The 20,968-nt window shown below is 52.4% G+C and overlaps 3 protein-coding genes across 27 annotated transcripts in view; all 3 read left to right on the top strand.

Annotated features, from left to right (window-relative positions):
• On the top strand, window positions 1-5,636 carry CXXC1 (CXXC finger protein 1). 2 transcript variants are annotated; one of them, XM_030292390.1, is made up of 15 exons: window positions 1-215; window positions 996-1,114; window positions 1,215-1,315; window positions 1,618-1,853; window positions 1,945-2,145; window positions 2,561-2,587; window positions 2,665-2,910; window positions 3,075-3,182; window positions 3,354-3,538; window positions 3,830-4,037; window positions 4,117-4,227; window positions 4,352-4,401; window positions 4,540-4,636; window positions 4,956-5,108; window positions 5,192-5,636. In XM_030292390.1, the coding sequence occupies exons 1-15, from the start codon at window positions 213-215 to the stop codon at window positions 5,336-5,338; spliced, it is 1,992 nt and encodes a 663-aa protein (XP_030148250.1). In that variant the 5' UTR covers window positions 1-212; the 3' UTR covers window positions 5,339-5,636. The 2 variants fall into 2 exon arrangements, with proteins under 2 accessions (XP_030148250.1, XP_030148249.1); XM_030292389.1 differs by lacking the exon at window positions 2,561-2,587 and having other exon boundaries at window positions 21-215.
• A 555-nt stretch (window positions 5,637-6,191) lies between these two features.
• MBD1 (methyl-CpG binding domain protein 1) lies at window positions 6,192-20,845 on the top strand. Of its 24 annotated transcripts, none has more exons than XM_030292377.1 (18): window positions 6,194-6,272; window positions 8,256-8,390; window positions 10,820-10,934; window positions 10,996-11,192; window positions 11,280-11,362; window positions 11,513-11,553; window positions 11,926-12,072; window positions 12,168-12,296; window positions 12,469-12,543; window positions 12,688-12,807; window positions 12,890-12,958; window positions 13,535-13,702; window positions 14,036-14,335; window positions 14,429-14,566; window positions 14,918-15,052; window positions 15,139-15,200; window positions 16,348-16,419; window positions 18,084-18,171. In XM_030292377.1, exons 1-17 carry the CDS (start codon window positions 6,241-6,243, stop codon window positions 16,385-16,387), a joined length of 1,986 nt encoding a protein of 661 aa, XP_030148237.1. In that variant the 5' UTR covers window positions 6,194-6,240; the 3' UTR covers window positions 16,388-16,419; window positions 18,084-18,171. The 24 variants fall into 24 exon arrangements, 22 of the variants coding, with proteins under 22 accessions (XP_030148243.1, XP_030148237.1, XP_030148236.1 ...); XM_030292376.1 differs by having other exon boundaries at window positions 18,077-18,156; XR_004344307.1 differs by lacking the exons at window positions 6,194-6,272; window positions 16,348-16,419 and adding exons at window positions 6,683-6,835; window positions 19,867-20,845 and having other exon boundaries at window positions 11,026-11,192; window positions 13,538-13,702; window positions 14,474-14,566; window positions 18,077-18,383.
• The window catches only part of CFAP53 (cilia and flagella associated protein 53), a 37,224-nt gene continuing 36,249 nt past the window's right edge, over window positions 19,994-20,968 (top strand). The window contains exon 1 of the mRNA XM_032595427.1: window positions 19,994-20,083. The gene's annotated coding sequence lies outside the window, so the exon portion shown is untranslated. The remainder of the gene's footprint in view (window positions 20,084-20,968) is intronic.

A 20,968-nucleotide genomic window follows, 5' to 3' on the forward strand; every position in this document is an offset into this window, starting at 1 on the left:
CTTGTAGCGGCTCTAGGCGCCGGATCTACTTGTTTGCTGCGGAGCCGACGCATTGGGCCTGCGCAATAAGAGTACGGTGCCCGGGAGGCGCGACCAAAGCGGAAGTAGTTGTGGGCGCCTTTACAACGGCCGCGAACGCCAGCGAGAGGTCTGTGCAGCAGGTTCGCGGGTCGCTGGCGGGGGCAGCGGAGGGGTGCGCCGAGAGCGGAGAGATGGTGAGTACGAGTCCCGGGAGGGGGTCGGCAGTAGAGGTCAGTGGGATTGGTAGAGGCGGGGTCCGTGGGCAGAGGCAAGAGAGTCTGTGGTGAACAGTAGGAAGAGTCTGGGCAGTATGGTGGGCGCCCGTGGTGAGCCTTAACAGGGGTCTGTGGGTAGAACGTTGGGGGTCTGAGGTTCTGAAAATTTTCTGATGTGTGAACCATCTGGGAGTTTTGTGATGAGCCATTTTAGGGGTTCGTAATGGAAGTTTGGTGGGGGTCTCTCGATAGATAGTTCCGTGGCAATCCGAATGGGAGATTGGGCAGAGCCGCACCAGGCAGTGTGTAATAAGCTGTGATGAGTCTGTGTCAAGGAGTTCGTGGGGAGCCGTGATGGGGGGCGGGGTTGTCTGTGGGGTTAATAACGGGAGATCTATGGGAAACGGTGTTGGGAAGTGTGTAGAATATATCCCGTGGTGTCTGTGAGAAGAGCTGGGGGCAATATGTGATGCGCGGTAGTTTATAACTAACCGTTATGAGTGTGTGGATAGAGTAATGGGGTGTTAGTGATGGGAAGTCTGAGACAGAATGATGGGATCTGAAAGAACGGTACTGGGGTGTTAGGGGTGAGTGATGGGAGTTTGTGGGGACCGTGATGCAAAGATCTATGAGGAACTGTGATAGAAAGTTTATTGGCAGAATGTTGGGGTTTGTGGTGAGCCACCATGGAGCTGTAGCAAGGAATGAGGCACCATGATAGGGGTTCTCTAAGAAGCCATGATGGGGGTGGTCCCACAGGAGGGTGATGGCTCAGATCCAGAGCCTCCAGATGCTGGAGAGGACAGCAAATCGGAGAATGGGGAGAATGCACCCATCTACTGCATCTGCCGCAAACCAGATATCAACTGCTTCATGATGTGAGCCGGGGAGAGGCGGGTGGGGCTGACACCTGCAAGGTTGGGTGAGGCTGATGGGTCCGGCCCCTCACATCTGCACCACTCACCCCATCCTCTGCAGCGGGTGTGACAACTGCAATGAGTGGTTCCATGGGGACTGCATCCGGATCACTGAGAAGATGGCCAAGGCCATCCGGGAGTGGTACTGTCGGGATTGCCGAGGTGAGGGGGGGGGTGCCTGGACAGGGCAGGCAGGTCCACCTGCCTTGAGGGAGAAGCCATAAAGGGAGGGTGGGCCATAGGGAGTAGTGACGTGTGTCTGTGGGTGATTGTTGGTTTGTGGTGAGTTGGAATGGAGACTCCACTGTGAGCCCAAACACAGGGTCCCGCCAGAGGGGTTAGCCTGCCCTGGAGTAGGGGGACAGAGCAGGTGAGTGGGACAGAAAAGAAGAGGAAGAAAGAGTTCTGGGACCATCCAAATCCCTCATTGTTAACCTGTCCTGGTCCCACTGTCTGCCCCGCAGAGAAAGACCCCAAGCTGGAAATCCGTTATCGGCACAAGAAGTCACGGGAGCGGGACAGCAATGAGCGAGACGGCAGTGAGCCTCGGGATGAGGGTGGAGGGCGCAAGAGGCCTGCCCCGGATCCAGATCTGCAGCGCCGGGCGGGGTCAGGGACAGGGGTTGGGGCGATGCTTGCTCGGGGCTCTGCTTCGCCCCACAAATCCTCTCCACAGCCCTTGGTGGCCACACCCAGCCAGGTGAGTGGCTGCCACGGCTGGGATAGGTAGGGTGATCCCGTGTCAGGCCCTCCTTGGGTTCCTGATTTCTGTTCCGGGCCCCTTCCCCCAGCATCACCAGCAGCAGCAGCAGCAGCAGCAGCAACAGCAGCAGCAGATCAAACGGTCAGCCCGCATGTGTGGCGAGTGCGAGGCCTGCCGGCGCACTGAGGACTGTGGCCACTGTGACTTCTGTCGGGACATGAAGAAGTTTGGGGGCCCCAACAAGATCCGGCAGAAGTGCCGGCTGCGTCAGTGCCAGCTGCGGGCCCGGGTGAGCATGGGTAGAGCTGGGCAGGGCCAGGTGGGGGCATCAGTGTGTCCAGGAGGAGCTCATTGAGGCTAGGAGGGGTGGGCCAGGTGAGGTGGGGCCTACTGCACATAGACAGGTGGGAAGGAGCCTGACCTGTCCAGACGAATGGGGCGTGATCAGGTGTGCAGGGCTAGCAGGGGCGCCTCCAACCCCAGATGGGCAGAGTAGAGCCAGATGTTTCAAGGTGGTCAGGCATGTCAGGCCAGGTGGGGCAGGGTTCAGCATGTCCTAGTGATGAGAAGTAGGAGCAGTGGGTGTGTTTCTGGGGAGGCGAGGCAGGGTTAGTTGGTGGGGCTAGGCTCTTGTGGGAGGGGCTAGGGCAGGGCCACCCTCCATCCACTTGGGGCTGACCTGGGCCTTCCTCCTGCCGGCACAGGAATCGTACAAGTACTTCCCTTCCTCGGTGAGTCCAGCCCCCCAGGGCGGGGCGGGGCATGCGGGCAGGGCGGTCAGGGCCAGTCCTGAGATTCTGCCCTGCAGCTCTCGCCAGTGACGCCCTCAGAATCCCTGCCAAGGCCTCGCAGGCCACTGCCCACCCAGCAGCAGCCACAGCCATCACAGAAGCTGGGGCGCATCCGTGAGGACGAGGGGGCAGTGGCATCATCAGCGGTCAAGGAGCCACCTGAGGCTACGGCCACACCTGAGCCACTCTCAGATGAGGACCTACCACTGGATCCTGACCTGTACCAGGACTTCTGTGCAGGGGCCTTTGATGACCATGGCCTGGTGAGCAGGTGGAGCGTGCCATGGTGGAAGGGTGGAGGTTACAGAAGCTCAGTTTCCATGATGAGGAGAGAGAAGGCAGAGTATGGAAGGCTGATTTGGGAACTGAGTAGGTGGTGGGGTAGTCACAAGTGGGGCAGGTGGGTCAGCATATGCCTCACTTGCAGCCCTGGATGAGTGACACAGAGGAGTCCCCGTTCTTGGATCCTGCCCTGCGGAAGAGGGCAGTGAAAGTGAAGCATGTAAAGCGTCGGGAGAAGAAGTCTGAGAAAAAGGTGACGGGAAGGGAGAAGTGGGTGTGGGAAAGCAGAGGGCAGGGAGGCGAGGGAGAGGCAAAGGTCAGAGGCTGGATGGGGCAAGAGCCAGAAGGGGGTGGAATACGGGGGGAGGCAGGCATTCAGGGCTGACTTCAACTCCACCCTGACCTGACCTGCTTTGTCCCGTAGAAGGAAGAGAGATATAAGCGGCATCGGCAGAAGCAGAAGCACAAGGACAAATGGAAACACCCAGAACGTGCCGATGCCAAGGACCCTGCGTCGCTACCGCAGTGCCTGGGACCTGGCTGTGTGCGCCCTGCCCAGCCTGGCTCCAAGTATTGCTCAGATGACTGTGGCATGAAGCTGGCAGCCAAGTGAGTCATTCCTGGAGAGTTCAAGGGAGTCGGGGAGTATAGGGTCGGGCATGACCAGATGTCTTCCGGTCAGTCACCTGCACACCGTTCGGTCCATGAAGCACCCCCCATCCACCCCTCATCCATCTACCACTCTGGTGCTCATCTGCCTTTTTATCTACTGCTCAGTCACTTATCCTTTTGCCGTTTGGTCACCCATCCGTTCTACCATTCTTGGATCCACCCCCCGCCCCACCTATTTTGTTGCTTGCCACTTTCCCTGCCTGCACCCAACCAACTGCCTCCCTGCAGCCGCATCTACGAGATCCTCCCCCAGCGCATCCAGCAGTGGCAGCAGAGTCCCTGCATTGCTGAGGAGCACGGGAAGAAGCTGCTCGAACGTATTCGCCGTGAACAGCAGAGTGCCCGCACCCGCCTCCAGGAAATGGAGCGCCGATTCCATGAGCTTGAGGCCATCATTCTTCGTGCCAAGCAGCAGGCTGTCCGTGAGGATGAGGAGGTGAGCAGGCACAGGCCCAGCGGTGCGGGGCCCAGTACCTAGTCCTGACTGGCCTCATCGTTCTTTCTGCTCCACACAGAGCAATGAGGGTGACAGCGACGACACGGACCTGCAGATCTTCTGTGTCTCTTGCGGGCATCCCATCAACCCACGTGTTGCCTTGCGCCACATGGAGCGCTGCTACGCCAAGGTCAGGGTGTCAGCCTGAGGGGGAATCATCAGTGGGTCCGTGGGGGAGAGACGTGTTGTCTGGGGGGGTGTCTTGGGATGCAGCACACATCCACAGTTCCCTCCATTTGTGCTCATCCCTCCAGTATGAGAGCCAGACGTCCTTTGGGTCCATGTACCCCACACGCATTGAGGGGTGAGTGTGGGCGCTACGTGGAGTTAGAGCAGGGAGGTCGAGGCTGGGGTCAGAAGTGGCATGTTGGGGCAGGATACGGGCACGGGCAAGAACAGGTGGGTCTCCCTCCACTACCCTGTCTTTACTCCAAACCCCCAGAGCTACCCGACTCTTCTGTGATGTCTACAATCCTCAGAGCAAGACCTACTGTAAGCGGCTCCAGGTGCTGTGCCCCGAGCACTCACGGGACCCCAAAGTAAGGTTTTCCCTCAACTCCCCCCGCCCTTCTGTCCTTTCTTCCTCCTCACTGGCCCACATTCATCCCTTGCTCCCTCCTCTCCCCTCCTTCCTTACCTTTTCCCTACTTGACCACTTCCATGACCCCTGCTTTGCATGCCTCATCATCCTTCATTCTTTTCCTTTTTCCTGTCATCTCCTGTTCCTCCCCTTTTCCATTCCTCTCCTCTCCCTGAACTTTCCATTCCTTCCTTCCTACCTCCCTGACCACTTCCCATTCCTGTCTTCTTTCCTGCCTCACCACCCCCATTCATCCCCGACCCCCCATCTTGCTGCAGGTGCCAGCTGATGAGGTATGCGGGTGCCCCCTTGTACGTGATGTCTTTGAGCTCACAGGTGACTTCTGCCGCCTGCCCAAGCGCCAGTGTAACCGCCACTACTGCTGGGAGAAGTTGCGGCGTGCTGAAGTGGATTTGGAGCGTGTGCGCGTGGTAGGTTTTGATGCTGGATGTGGCTGGGGTCAGGCGGGGCTTCTGGAGCTCCTTCTCATGGCACTTTTCTGCTCTCCTGTCAGTGGTACAAGCTGGACGAGCTGTTTGAGCAGGAGCGCAACGTACGCACAGCCATGACTAATCGGGCAGGATTACTGGCCCTGATGCTGCACCAAACGATCCAGCATGATCCACTCACTACCGACCTGCGCTCCAGTGCTGACCGCTGAGCCTCACAATGGCGCAGAAGTCCTCACACCCTGCATTCCAGGCTGGGGAGCTGCCCTGAATCCCCCATTTGTCTGTTCTGCCCTTCATATGTTTCTCCGGCGGTCCTTGAGTTTCTCCCTGTACCGATCCACCATTTGACTGCCCGGCTGCTGTTACCAGGGGGTCTCAGAACTTTTTCCTGTTCTTGTCTGTTCCTTTGTTTCTCCATTCTCTGTGCCTGGGCGGGACTGTGGAATCCGCTCACTCTTGCCTCCCCCCTTCCTTGTTTTGTTAATAAAATTTTGAAGAACTAAGAAAGATGGCTACTGATGGTTTCCACACTTTATCCAGCTGCGACTGCATTTCCAAAGCCCTTGGGTAGATGGGCTGTGGCACACTTATACCTCAGGAGGGGCTGCAGTATACAGCTTCGAGTACTCTGTTGGCATTTACTCTCTGCTCTGCAGGAGCCCCCGTGGGCGTGGGGGATATGACTTGCTGAGAGCCCAATCACCTACATTCTCAGCCTTTCATTTTGAAACTGGGTATCCAGTTAGCGCTAATCCAGCGTGTGGCTCATTTACCACTTGTGTCAGCACTGACATTCTCCAAACTAGATGTATTCAATGGTGGACACAAGGTCCCTTGTTCCCCACAAGCCTCTCTTTTGGGACACGTATGTAACAGAAGTCTCCATCCCGCCCTCTTGATGTCAGTCCGGGAGTCCCCACAGCACTACGTTTCCAGGACGGACCCGCCCTTCTCGGTTGCACGGACCTTCTGTTTACCTGCGGCGAGGCACGCCCCCTTCTCCAGTTCCCGCGGAAGGAGCTGGGCTCAGCGTGCGGCAGTACCAGTCCCCGCGCGCTCCTGTAACCGTTCGGCGGGCCGGAGAGAGCGGGACACAATAGTCCTGGGGCAGATGTCCGGGGAACCGGAGAGCACAGGCGCGACGTAAGCGAAAGGTGGGAGAGGAGGGCTACGGCACAACCTCAGGCTTCTCCGCCCCTTCCGCTAGGTTACCCCTGGTGGAGACCGCCAGGGAAACATCATAGGGCCCCAACCTTCCTCGCCCCCTTAAGAGAGCGCAGGCGCAAACCAGGTGGGCGGAGTGGGGCGAAAGCGTCGGTTGGCGAGGTGAGGAGCTCAAGTGTTGCAGGTCTCCGGTGGGGGTGCGAGCCGTAGTTGGATGTTAGAGCGCAAGCGCAGTAGTGCCGGGACGGGAGGCGCGCGCCGCTGTGGGACTGAGCACGCAGGCGCGGAGTCCTCCCCACTAAGGGCCAACGCTGGCGGGGCATTAGCGCGCAGGCGTCTTGCCGGGAGCGGAGCCTTAGAGGTGGGCAGCGGGTTTCCGGTTCCGGGAGCAACGAACGGCCGCGGCAGCGACAGCTATCGCTTCAGAGGAAGCGTCTGCGGAGGAGGAAGAAGAGCAGGGCAAGGCGGGAGTCACAGGCGGGACCCTCGCCATGGGTCCGCGGACCTAGAGCGGCGGAAGCTACCGGCCCGGTGCCGAGCTGGTGAGACAGTCGTGAGGGTGGAAATGGAGAGCGCTCAGGCGTAGGATGGGGAAGAATTGAGGCTCAGAACGCTGACGGAGAGGAATGAAGGGCCCTCAGGCCGACGAGTGGGAGGAATGGCGGCGTCGGAATATTGAAGGGAGGAATAGAGAGGTTTTGGCGGAGGACGGGGAGGAATGGGGCTCAGAACGCTGACAGGTGGACGTGTCGGGAGCCTGGACGAGGACGGAGAGGAATGGGGAGGGATCTAAACGCTGAGGAGAGATCTCGGGGCCTCTCAGGTTAAGGAGAGAGAAACGGGGGTTCAGAACGCCGAGAGGGAGAAATGAGGGGTTCTCAGGTTGATGACGGGAAGAGATGGAGGCGTTGGGATGCTGAAAGGGAGCGACGGGGGCTTCCTCTGGAGAACGTGAAGTAAGGGGTTTAGAATGCTGAGCTAGGGATGGGCATGATCTTGGGACAAGAACGGGGACGAAAGGGGGTTGGTTCAGCATGCTGAGGGGAGAAATCAGGGTCTCTTCAGGTGATGAGCGGAATAGAAGGAGACACGGAAGGGAAGGGATGGGATGAGAAACTTTTTAGCTGAACATGAGAGGAACAAAGAGGTCTCGGGACTGAGATTGGGGAGGACTTGTGGCTCAGAACACTGACAGGGAAGATGAGGAGGCTTTCGGGCTGAGGAGCAGAAGGAATGAGGGGGTGTTCAGGGTAAAGGTGTGGAGAAGCTGCGGGCTGTCTGGCAGAGGACACAGGAAATTGAGGCAGTAACAGTGGAGGTAGCAGGTAAGAGGACGTCAGAAAGGGAAGGAATGGGAGGGCTTTTGACTGAAAGGGAAACTGGGGACTCCTGGGTCAAGGAAGGGAGCGAACGGGAGGTCAGAATACTGAGGCAAAGTGCTGGGACCTTGGTCTGGGGAGGAGCAGAATGGGGGCCTCTTGGGCTGACGATGGGAGGAATGGGCCCTCTCAGGCTGACGATGGGGGGTATGGAGGTTTCAGGGTGACAGAGGGGAGGAATAGGGGCCAGTGGGTCAAAGATAGAGAATGTCTCCTGGGGGGAATGACAGGGTCCTAGGTTGGCAGTGGGGAGAAGTGATGAGTTCTCAGGCTGAGGATGGGGAAGAATTGGGGATCGGGACATTGAGGGAGGCATGAGGATCTTTGGGTTGAGGATGGGGACTTGAAAGTTGGAGACAGGGCTGCCAGGTCAAGAAGGGGTAGGAATGACAAGCTCCTGGGCCCAGGACAGGGAAGAATGAGGTGGGAAAGGGGATTTTTCTCTTTCTTGTATTGGCCAGTTGCCTGTGGTAGGTCCCAGGTCTTGGAAAAGCATTACTAAGTACCGGCGGTTTGTGTGGTTAGGGCACAACATGTCCTCCCCTAGAGCCTCAGTTTTCCCACTGCCCCCTCCGTGTTGCAGGCCGCTGCTCCTTCCTGTGGCCCCCATGGCTGAGGACTGGCTGGACTGCCCAGCCTTGGGCCCCGGCTGGAAGCGCCGTGAAGTCTTTCGAAAGTCAGGTGCCACCTGTGGACGCTCAGACACCTATTACCAGAGGTACTGGGTGGGTTGTGGACAGAGTCACGGATAGGGCTAAAATCAGGGGGTGTGGTTAAATTTGTGGATGGGTTGAAATTACGCAAATATAGTCGATTCTTATTATTTGCAGATTCCATATTTCCAAATTAGTCTACTCACTGAAATTTGTACTCTCAAAGTCGGTACTCACTATACTTTCATGGTCATTCATAGATATGCACAGAACAGCAAAAAATTTAAGTTCCCTGATACACTCATTCCCAGCTGAGGTTGAATGAGGCCTTCTTATTTTAGTTCATATACTGTAAACAAGTGTCTTTTTCGTGATCTGCTAAGTGCTGTGTTTTTCACATTTTTGCACTTTTTATTGGTGATTTTCGTATTTACAATGCCCCCCCAAGTATAGCGCTGAAGTGCTGTCTAGTGTTTTAAGTGCAAGAAGTCTATGATATGCTGTAAGAAGAGAATAACACGTTAAATAAATTTTATTTGTGAGTTGCAGTGTTGTTAGGTGTGAGTTCAATGTTAATGAATCAAAAATGTGGTACATTTAGAAAAAGAAAAGGAAATGTTCTGATTTGTACACGAGTCTGCTCTGGAAAATGCTGAAGTAACATGTATAGTATGTGATGAAGTTAAGGGAAAGGTGGAAAAATAGCCAAATTTGAAGATGCATAAGGAAATACTTAGTAAAATAAAATGTAGTGGACAGTGTGAGAGACTGGAAGCCAAGGACATTGATGGTTGTGTTACCCCTGATTAGGAATATGTTAAACCTGTCTCAGCTAGTACTGACTGGCTCACACGTTTCAAAAGGTGTACATCGTGAAAGACGTTAAATTTGCATACAAGGCAGGTCCTGCAGATCAAGAGTTTGCAGAGGAATTTTAAAAATACCTGGTAAGTGTTACGTGTGAAAAGTGTCATGCAGAATAGGTTTTACTGAGGAGACTGGCTTGTTTTACAAGGACCGTGGTAAAGGTAGCTGTGTGACATAAATGGTCTCCAAAGCTCCTGACTTTAAATCATTCAAAGGCCATGCTGTCAGTCATTCGTAGGAATGTATTAAGTAGAGTGTCTTTAAATAGGAAAACAATAAAACAAGGTTACATATCGATTAGTTGACAGAAATGTCCCCTGAGGCTCACATTACCTTAACCTATAGTTCCACAAGAACAGAGGTTCTAGATTCACTAATTCACTGTTCAGTGTGACTCTGTAAGTCGTACCAGGAATAATGGGAATCGAGTATAAATGCACAAAATGTATATGTTTATATGCAATTCACATTTAAGGATCTAAGGTGATTATTGAATTTTTTTCACTCTTTCTGAACTTTTTTTTTTTGTCTAAGTAGTTGTTTTTGTGGAGGAATATAGCAAAATCATGAATATAATTATGTTTGTTTATACTTAATTATATGTTTATCCGCATATTCATAATTTGTGTGAAACTGTCAAAATTTTAAGTTTTAAATACTTTTGTCAAAAACCGTAAAGCAACAGGTTTTATCTTAATTAGGGCAAGATAACGAGTATGTTACAATTTTGTGGATGCTGGTAGGATATAGGAGACTCCTGGGTCAGAGATGGAAGATAGTTCATTATTCACAGTAACAGCAGTATCCAGAATGTCATTATTTTTGTGCCAGTTCCCCAAATGCCAGTTCCCATAGGGTAACCTGAAGAGAACTGACTAACATTTGCCCATGCATTGGGTTGTAGGAAAGGAACCCTGAGCTTAAGGAATCCAATCTTTTATAATGTTAGGACAGTAAGGATGCCTTCCCTTTGCTCTGGAAGGAGAACTTATCTCTTATCTTCCAAGGCTGTTTGCTGTACAAACATCCTTGAAAAGATAGTTCATAACAAAGGACTATCAGTGCCTCTCTTGCAAGACATGCAGAAATGCTAGAGACCTGTGGGGTATTCTCTCCGAGAATATTAGTTGCTCCTCCTTTGTTTTATATGTAGTTCCATTTGTTTGTTTACGCGTGTCTTTATATATATATATTTATATGTTCATTTATTCACGTGTATGTTTTCAGACGCTTGTTTCTCCTGTGTTTTTCCTTTATACGTATTTAGTACGTTAACTTTAATGCATTTATACATCATTTGACAAGTTTGTATTTCTGTCTGTGTTTATATTTATTTACATGAACGGACTACAATTAGTAGTGTATGTTATAAGTAAACATGTATTTATTTATGTTTATATTTTTCATTTGTGTTTGTATATATGCTGGTATTGATACACATTTTGTATTTCTGCTATGCAAGCTTAGTTGGGGTAAGACCTGGTAGTGCTCACAGGCCAATCCCAGGCTGCCAGCCCTTTATCCCCTGCCAGCCCTGCAGGTCTGTTCACGAGCCCAGTGGGAGGGTTGTGTGGGTGGAGTGGCCATGGCTCCACCGGGGTACCAATCCATCCTGGCCCATTCCCAGCCCCACAGGAGACAGGATCCGAAGCAAAGTTGAGCTGACCCGATACCTGGGCCCTGCGTGTGACCTCACCCTCTTCGACTTCAAACAAGGCATTCTGTGCTATCCAGCCCCCAAGGTACTACACAGTGTGGGGTACCCAGGCAGGGGTGACTGAGCCACCTAACACCCACCCACAGATCTCTTCCTGCTTTCCCTCTCATTTGCAGGCCCAGCCCTTAGCTGTCCCTAGCAGGAAGCGGAAGAAGCCTTCACGGCCAGCCAAAACTCGAAAACGTCAGGTTGGACCTCAAAAGGGTGAGGTCAGGAAGGAGGCCCCAGGAGATGAGACCAAGGCTAATGCTGACACAGCCCCAGCTTCACTCCCTGCACCTGGGTGAGTGTTGGCTTAAAGTGAGCCAAGAGGGTGAGGGTTGTGGTTGGAGACGTACTCAGCCTCCCACACCCATGTTTCCTATCCCAGGTGCTGTGAGAACTGTGGAATCAGCTTCTCAGGAGATGGTACCCGAAGGCAGCGGCTCAAGACATTATGCAAGGACTGCCGAGGTGAGTGGCCCCAGAGCCCTGGGAGGTCGAGGTGGAGCAGATCTGATGTCAAGCTGGGACACCACTGTCAGCTTTCAGGTTGAATGGTGGATGAGGTTAGATATCTGATGCTCCTTGTCCACTTCTCTTCTTCCGCCTCCCTTTCCTCAGCGCAGAGAATTGCTTTCAACCGGGAACAGAGGATGTTTAAGGTAAGCACGACCTGCCTCCTCCTCACAAGTGTGCGGTGGGAGCAGGATGTGATGGGGGCTGGTAAGAAGGTCGGAAGGAATGATGATGGATCCATAGGGTGTCAGAATCATTTTGTAGGGAGCTAGCTATGGTCAGTGGACAGTAATGTGTTAATGGGGTGTCAGTAGACACAGCGATGAGGTTAACCGGGCACTTGGAGACTTTGGGGATGGTCTCTGGTGACAGCTTGTTAGTAGTTTTCAGATACAGTGATGAGGCATATGGTGGACTGCTAGACATGGCAGTGGGGGCTAAAAACATACACGTAAGGGGCAGCATACCTGGAGCTACTCTGTCTGGGCCTGTGACCTCGCCCCACCCATTCCTGGCAGCGTGTGGGCTGCGGGGAGTGTGAGGCCTGCCGGGTAACCGAGGACTGCGGGGCCTGCTCCACCTGCCTTCTGCAGCTGCCCCATGATGTGGCCTCGGGGCTGTTCTGCAAGTGTGAGCGGAGACGGTGCCTCCGGATTGTGGAAAGGGTGAGTTGGGCAGGTAGGGTGGGCCCAAGGCTCACCCTGTCCTCTGGCTCTCAGAGCCCTGGCCCCATACATCATACCTCTGGCCTCCCTGACAGAGCCGAGGGTGTGGAGTGTGCCGGGGCTGTCAGACCCGAGAGGACTGTGGCCGTTGCCGAGTCTGCCTTCGCCCTCCCCGCCCTGGTCTCAGGCGCCAGTGGAGGTGTGTCCAACGGCGCTGCCTACGGGTGAGTAGAGGGGCCAGTGCTGTTGGGGCCAGGGCTGGGGCAGAGCTCATTCTGCTATTAAAGTTGCTACTGCTGCTGCTGCTTCCTCCCAGCCTTGCCCACCTCATGTCTTCTTTTCTCCCCCACCTCATGCTCACCTCCCTGGCCTCACCTACCTGCCCCTGTCTGCCAGCACCTTGCCCACCGTCTCCGTCGCCACCATCAGCGATGTCAACGACGCCCTCCCCTAGCTGTGGCTCCCCCTGCTGTGAGTGCTGCACCCCACCTTCTGTCTGCCTGTCCCACGCATGCTTTCTGTACTCCTTTTGGGGGTGGGGGTGGGGGTGGAGGTAGGGGTCCTGTGTCTGCCTGGTTCCACCAAGCCTAAACTTCTCTTCTGGCTTTCTCCCAGGGTAAACGTAGCCGCCGTAGAGGAGGCTGCGACTCCAAGATGGCTGCCCGGCGGCGCCCCCCCCGAACCCAGCCATTGCCTCCAGTTCCCCTGTCACAGCCTCCAGAGTCCCCAGAGCTGGTGAGGCCCTGGTGGGCAGGGGGAAGGCACAACTATAACCTTACCCAGTACCTGCCCTGACCCCACCCATTTGCCTCTGCAGCACCCCAGAGCCCTGGTCCCCTCGCCACCTGCCGAGTTCATCTATTACTGTGTAGACGAGGACGAGCTAGTGAGTGGCCCCACCCTACCTGGACAAGCCTAGACCCTCCCAGGGCACTTGGTTAATCCCAAAGAAGCAACTGCTGCAATGGGCCTAATAGGGGAACAGCAAGACACAGTAATGGGTACTAGTATGGGATAAGCAGACAATGGGGGAGGGACTAACATGGGATCGACAGGTGCAGTGATAGTACCTAATGTCAGATGAATCAACACTCTGGTGGGGCTAATAGGAAAAGCCAGCATAGGGAATGGAGTTCACATAGGCTGAGCAGATACAGCAGGCACAGCATCGGCAGCTATGGAGGGTCAGCAAAATGCCACTGGAGGTGGGGGTCAAAGACGTTGTCTTGGTAACCACTGGTCTAGCAGATGAAGTGATGGATACTGCGTTGGAACAGCCACAGTCCTAATGCTCTTGGGCACTGTCCGGTGCAGTGATAGTGCCTGGTGTTGGAACTAACAGATGCTGAGGTGTGACTGAGACCAGTGCACAGCCAGTTCCCTCTGATGGAGCTAGTGAAGGGGCAACAAGAACACTCGAACAGTGCCAATAACAGCACCTCCCCTTTTGCCTGTCCCCCAGCAGCCTTACACCAATCGCCGGCAGAACCGCAAGTGTGGGGCCTGTGCAGCCTGCCTACGGCGGATGGACTGTGGTCGCTGCGACTTCTGCTGTGACAAGCCTAAATTTGGGGGCAGCAACCAAAAGCGCCAGAAGTGTCGTTGGCGCCAATGCCTGCAGTTTGCTATGGTGGGTGATGCAGAAGAGTGAGGTGGGTGGGCTACGTTGACCTAGGGCCACCCCCCCTTCCCCGCCGTGCCTGGGAATGGTGGGCAGGCCAGATTCTGCATCTTCAGAGGAGTAGATGGAGCGGTGGGTTCAGGCAAAGATTAGCAAACATTGTGCTGGGATGAACGAATCTGAGTGGCAGTGGCATTAACAGGAGACTAGCAAGCTCAGTGATGAGGGCTTCATGTGAAAGCATGTTCTGTGCCGTGACTAATGGGGATTAGCAGGCATGTTGATCAGGGCAGGGTGGTCAATCATTGCATCAGGTGGCCATAACACCCTATCTTTCTTCAGAAGCGGCTGCTGCCTAGTGTCTGGGCAGGATCTGAGGATGGGGCAGGGCCGCCCCCACCTTACTCTCGTCGAAAGAGGCCTGGCTCTACTCGAAGGCCCCGTCTGGGTCAGATACTGAAGACCTCCTTGACCACACCCACAACCCGACCAGGCCATGCCCAGACTCAAATGAAACAAGAAACAGGCAGTGGCTTTGTGCTGCCTCCACCTGGCACTGATCTTGTGTTCTTACGGGAAGGTGCAAGCAGTCCCGTGCAGGTGCCTGGCCCTGCTGCAGCTTCCACAGAAGCCCTGTTGCAGGTGAGGATCCCATCTTAGCTTGCCCTTCCCAGAACTACCCAGCCTTGTGCCAGGAAGCTGGGACCAAGACTGCTGCAATCCTCCTTCACACAGGAGGCCCAGTGCCCTGGCCTGAGTTGGGTTGTGGCCTTACCCCAGGTGAAGCAAGAGAAGGCGGATGCCCAGGAAGACTGGACACCGGGCACAGCCATCCTGACTTCTCCTGTATTGCTGCCTGGCTGCCCCAGCAAGGTGGGGGTCAGTGATGGGTGGTCTGTGAGCAGAGTGATGGTGAGCCATGATGGTGGTTCTTTGAGCAGAGCAACAGATATGCTGATTGCAGCCTCACCACAAAATTATCCCACCTGTCTGACAGATGCCCCACCTTCCCCAGGCAACTAACTTTGCCTGCTTTGCTGCCCAGCTAACAAAAATGGAACTCTGAGGAATGGGAAAGGTTTGTAGGCAGAGAGATGGATTTTCCAGGCTGAAGTGTGACAGAAGCGGGATTTGTCAGTATACTGACAGGTTGGCTGATAAGGAGACTCTTTTCTTAGGCCAACCCTGTCCTTCTGACTGCTGCCTGTTTCCCACCTCTCCCAGGCAGTGGACCCAGACTTGCCACCTGTGAAGCAAGAGCCACTGGACCCTGAGGAGGACAAGGAGGAAGAGAGCAAGGATGACTCCGCCTCCGACTCGGCCCCAGAGGAGGAGGCAGGAGGGGCTGGCACACCCGTGGTCAGTGCTGGGGGACATTTCACCCTGCCCTGAACCTGCTTTAGCCCCATTGGCCATGATGACCCATGATGTTAATTCTTCCCCAGATCACGGAGATTTTCAGCCTGGGTGGAACCCGCCTCCGGGACACAGCAGTCTGGTTGCCAAGGTGTGCCCCGCACAGTGAGGGGTGGTATGGGGTTGGTGCTGGTCAGATATGGGCCCTGAGTGTTAAAAATAGAGCCAGCAATTTGGCATGAGGCAGTGGGAGGTAGAGGCTTCTGTCACTGTGCTGATCCCGGTCAGTGAGGGGTTATGTGTAGGACCCTAGAGATTTCCCCTGAGGTTCAGATTAGGGCTTTCCTTGGGTGTATGGGGTGGGGGCTGGGGAGTAGAGAGAGAGGGGTTAGTGGAGGTTAAGGATTTGATGCCCTGTGATGAGATTTGAAAGAAAAAGATAAAAAGCCTGGTCCATATCTTTCTAAGAAAATCCAGAAGGAGTCAGATTTAATATATAAATTTTTATCCAGTGAATCATCATTTGGGGTTTTGTGGGTGTCTGGAGTCTCCAAGAGATGACAGGTGGGCTGCATAGTGGTGGGTGGGCAGATCTGGGCCCTGAGATGTGCAACTGTGCAATCTTAGGCTAGTCCACCTCCTGGAGCGTCCTCTGTGGAGAGAGTTGGGCTGTGTTTCTTGAACCTTTCCTGAGCCTGTTGAGGTTATTAAGAGTTTCAGCTGCTTCACAGAACTGTCCCTGCAGGCCTGGCAATAGGATGAAAGATAGTTGTCCCTAAGGACAGGGCTGGTGGGAGGAGGACAGGGGAATACTACCTCCTGCAGAATGTTCGCAGGCTGTGTGCGTGGTCCCAGATACAGGCGACATAAACTGTTGGCCTAGGCACCTGGATTCCTTTGTTCCTACAAGCTAGTTTCTGCCGGCTGGAAACTCCTGCATCTGCCTTGGTTAGTTTGCAGGTACAGACTGAGTACCTGCTGGGTATACTGCAGTGTGAGAGATAACATGATGAATGCAATGACCCTGGAAGGCTTATCCTTCAGGAGACATGGATTCCTGTCTTCAGGGAGCTATCATCTAAGGAAATAGTTTCCTTGTGTGTGAAATCATTATATGTTAGTGGAGAAGGTAATGTTTAGTTGTTGGCATTGGAATATTTTAGCAGAGAGATAAGAGATAAGGGATAATTATGGGGAAATGGATTCCAGGCACAGAATACTAGGAAATGGTTTTGTGATGCTCCATTTTACAATGAGCGAACCTCATTCAACATATAGTCCTGCTCCCTCTTCTCTAGGTCCAAGGACCTTAAAAAACCTGGAGCTAGAAAGCAGTAGACTGGAGGCTTCTGCAGACTGTAGGATTCAAGGTGATAATTTACAGACTGGCTTTATGAGAGACAACACTGATCTACTCAGAGCTGGACCATAGGCTGAGGGACTTATGTAGGATTCAATAGGAACTGGAAAAACCCACCACCAAACCTGAGAATCAGGCCTGTTCAGTACTTTGAGATTATAGAGGAAGTAAGCAGGAAAGGAAGAGAAAGAATAGAAAGTTGTATCTGCTCCAACTGGTGCGAATCTCAGGAGCTTGACTGATGAGAAGTGTGGATATTATGGGTGGGGGATCTGGGGTGGAGAGGGGATGTAAAAGCCACCACAAAACAGCCTATACAAGCCATCTTCATAATAATTTTTCAATGGCTTCTGGATGAGACCTGGTAGTGTTTCTGAACATTTTCATTTCCACAGAAAGACAGCATTTGAAAATGTAATGTGAATAAATGAGGAAAGGAACTGCTATTTGGTTAGTTCCTCCTACTGATCTATTTAATTCTCAAGTCTTTTTAGGAAGACAATGATTTTTGCCCATTTTTACATACGGGAAAACAGACTCAAAGCAATTACATAACTTGTCCAGTGTCAAACAGCTAGTATCAATAAGCATAGAATCAAATCCAGGTTGTAAAAACCTTGTTGTTTAAGCCACCAAACGGTAAGCCATAATAACTATATTCGATAATGTGTAATGTTATAGTAACAGAAGTTTCCAGTGACCTTGAAAACAAGGTGGACTACTCTAAACAGAACAAATCCTTTACACTGCGGCCTCTAGCGTGGTTTAGGGAGTGCCAAGGTTGTATGGATGGGGTCACCTTGTCACAACACCCTTGCATCCAAGAGACTGGGTTCTTCCCAGGCCTTGGGTGTCGTAAATATTTCTCAAACACTAAAGGACATCCTTCCCCAGTGGACACTTCGTTTTGCTTGTTACCCTCATTCTCCTCTGCCAAAGCAGTCTTCAGAAGTAAAGCTGCCAGCCTGGCTCATCTTTGCTGACAACTTACCTCCCTTGCCTATTGATGACTTTTGTGCTTGGTTTCTGCTCTTGGCCCCTCTCTATTAGGAGTATGAATTCCTGCTTCCAAGTCCTGCATAAAGGCCAGTCTTGACTCATCCCTGTCTCACTTCCCAGTTCTTCATAAAGTGCCGGAAAGTTCAGGCCTGCAGTTTGTTATGTAGCCAGCTTCACAGGGCTGTGACTGAGTGCATGCCTCCTTAAATTTTGTAGCTGTCTGTCTTCCCCTGTCTTTTTCTAGTCCCAGCCCCGCAGCTTTAGGTATTTCACATGTAGAGTAGATATTTCCCTACCCTTAACCCTTTCTGCCACCCTCCTCTGTTCCTTTGCCTTACCTACTTGAGCCAGAGTCAAGACTGGATAATTTACTGATACTGTTTTGCCCTCCCCAGGACCCAGCCACCCAACCCTAGTATTCTGTAATGTCCTAAATGAAATTTATTTGATGGGCATTCAGACTCTTCTAAGAGTCTGGCTACAGTGTGTATCACAGTACCATTGGAAAAGCAGCACCACTAATTATATATACATATGCATATGTAGGTATATGTGTATATGTGTATATTTTAAGGGACTTCTAGGGATTTGACCTTATGTAGTAGTGGGAGCTGGTTAAACAGTCTCTGTAAGGCTGTTGTCTTTACATCTAATGCTGGAGCTTGAAGTCTGCAGGGCAGGCAATCGGGAAGGGAAGATGGATGTAAAGTGTGGGAGACGGAGGACGCTTTGGCGCGCAGGAGCACGAGCACGAGCACGAGCTGGAACCGGCGAAGATGGCCTAGAACCCATGTCAGTCTCTCACCACCTCCAACTTCGATAATGTGGGTGTCCTACAGAAGAAGCTGGTGCCCTTCATCACAGAGTTAAATACTCATCTGACCCAGGAATTAGAGACGCTGAAGGAAGATCCCAGGGAAAGTGGAGCAGCTGCAGGCCTGGCTGCAGGCCTGACTGCTGCCCCACACCAACGAGGTGAGCCAGCAGATAAGTGACAACATGTGTGAACTGCAACAGTGCCTGGTGCCCCGCACCAACCTTCCGAGTGTAAAAACAGTATGCTGCTGCTTGACTTCTGCCCTCCAGTTACCAGGCAAAATGTCTCTTGTGGCCCATCCTAACCGGAAGCATACGGGGAAGGGAGTTCTGGGAAACGTAGCCTAGTCAAGGTGACACATTACAAAGCCACCCTGCCATGAATCAGCTCCCAAGGGTCTCACTGCTCACCTGAGGATAACTTGATAAAGCTACGTTGTTGAAAATGCAAAGCTGAAGACCATGGATTTCATGGTGACCCCAGCAAGTACAGAAATTCTGTCAAGCCCACCCAGAAAAAAACTTGCTGGTCTCGGCTATTTTTGTATCATTCATTCAAGTATTGAGAACCTGGCCCATGGTAGGCACTGTACTTGATACTGGGATACAGGAATGAAAAAGATATAGTCCATGCAATTTTATTAAATACATCAATATGTATTACAAATGGTGAATGGATATCCAACTTTATCATGGAATTTAATGGTGAAAATCTAGAATTCAGGAAAACTGTCGGGAGGACAGCCCTTGCGTGAACCTTGTTGGGGCACAATAGGAATTGGAAATAATATAAATAGTTTCTATCTCTGAGCTGTTCTATTTTAAAATTATTTTAAAATGATTTCTATTGTCCTGTTTACTGTTTTCATACATTTAGTGTTTATTTGGGGAGTGTCTTGATGGTGGTAACTGTTAACTCTGAGAAAGCGGGATGGTGGGTGGCAAGATCTAGGTCAGGTTCTGTCCTAGGACCAGTCGCTTTCTAGGCCTTGGGGCAGCTTGGCTGAAAGCTGAGGCTCCCCTAGCTGGGCTCTAGTCCTGGCCCCGCCCCTCCACCCTCCGAAGAGGCCCGCCAGGGGGCGCCGGGGCCGCGGTCATCCCACCAGGGCTCGGGAGACGCGCTGCCCCCCACCCCTGGCCTCGGCGGCCCTGGGGCGTGGCCTTTGCCCGGCTCAGAAGCCAATCCTTGGCGGGACCCGGAGAAAAGCCGACTCTCCTTCTTCACGTAGTGGTAAAACCGGCAAAACCGAACTGGAGTTAAGTTACGGGGAGCGCCCAGGGTGAGGGTGCGGCACGACGAGTTCTGACCGACGCTGGGACGTTCGAGGGCAGCAAAGTGTCGCCAAGGGTCGCCTTCCCCTGTCGCCGACCTCATTTCGACGGGATCCTTCGGGCTGTACGACCTCTGGGGGTGCCCAACGGGCTCTCTCGTAACTCCGCTGCTGTTCCCAACCCCCGTGCCTGACTGAGGGCCTTTTCATTGCCTCCCTTTTTCCCCAAAGGTGTAGTGTGAGGGGTGGTTCCACCCAGATCAACCGGCGGGCCAGTCGCCCGTGGGACTTGAAGATCAAGGAACTGACCCTCAGGACTCTGTCCAGGGAACGAGACGACCTCTAATTTCTTTCTTTTTTGTTTGTTTCAGGCTACGTAAACTCTTAGCAGTAAATGAAAATGAGTATTTTACCGAACTGCAATTGAAAGAAGAAGCATTATAGGAGAAAAAAAGACAAAATGACAATTATTAAAAGAGATTATTAAAAAGAGAAAAAAAAGAGACATTATTTTGTGGCTGAAAAGCTGAACCAGCAATTCAGGAAATGGAATCCAAATCTAGAAACGTACCGCATACAAAATCCGAAGTGGGTGGATTACAAATGATTAAGGAATGCTAATTTACAGTAAATTGCAGCCTTGCGACGGTATACACAGTAGTTGTACTTTGGTTGTTAGATGTCAGTGACTAGGTTCTGATTTTATTCTGTGCTCTAGTGTTTTGTGCTCGTCCCACTTTAGAAGGAGAGTACCAAAGTGTCATTCTTAATCTGCTTTTAGTTACCACCACGTTGCTTTTGACCAGAAGTACAGCTGTGGTCTCCACCTGTGCTGAGGGCCCCTTCTAGGTTCCCTGATCTGTGTTGCCTGTTCCCCTTCCTGGGATACAGATTCTCAGGCCTCATTGCCTGCACTTCTTACTCCTGCCCTGACCCTGTTTTACTGGGATCCTTAACTCAGACTGTTGGCCTTTATTTTGCCCAGCCATGTCATGCCATGCCCTCCTAGCCCATCTGATCTGCCCCCTCCCCCCATCCTAAGGTACCCCGAGTCAGCTCTGGTTTCTGACCAGTGCAGTAGGAAGATTTTATTAATAACAGGTTTATCGTTATTGATTTGGGTGGGCTGACAAGATAGGCCGTCTAGGCCTTAATTGTCTTAGCTGGCAAATGAGAATACCTGCTGTTCCCATCAACCCTCTAAAGTATTTGTGAGGCCCAAAGGTTTTATGTGTGAAAGTACCTTGCAAATTACCGTAAAGAACTACACAAATAGAAGGTTGTTGTCCTGTGATGATTACTACCATCATCAAGATTCACTTAAAAATGGCCGCAAAATTTAACCTTCCCATAAAATATCCACTAACTTTTCTCATGCTTTTAGGCTGATTACAGGATATAAATAGCAAAGTCATTTGGAATGTAATTAGATCTTCGCCTTCACTTCGGGTTAAGGAGGCTTATTTCTGTTAT

The sequence above is a fragment of the Lynx canadensis genome, chromosome D3 (assembly GCF_007474595.2).
Source record: "Lynx canadensis isolate LIC74 chromosome D3, mLynCan4.pri.v2, whole genome shotgun sequence".
Lineage (NCBI taxonomy): Eukaryota > Metazoa > Chordata > Mammalia > Carnivora > Felidae > Lynx > Lynx canadensis.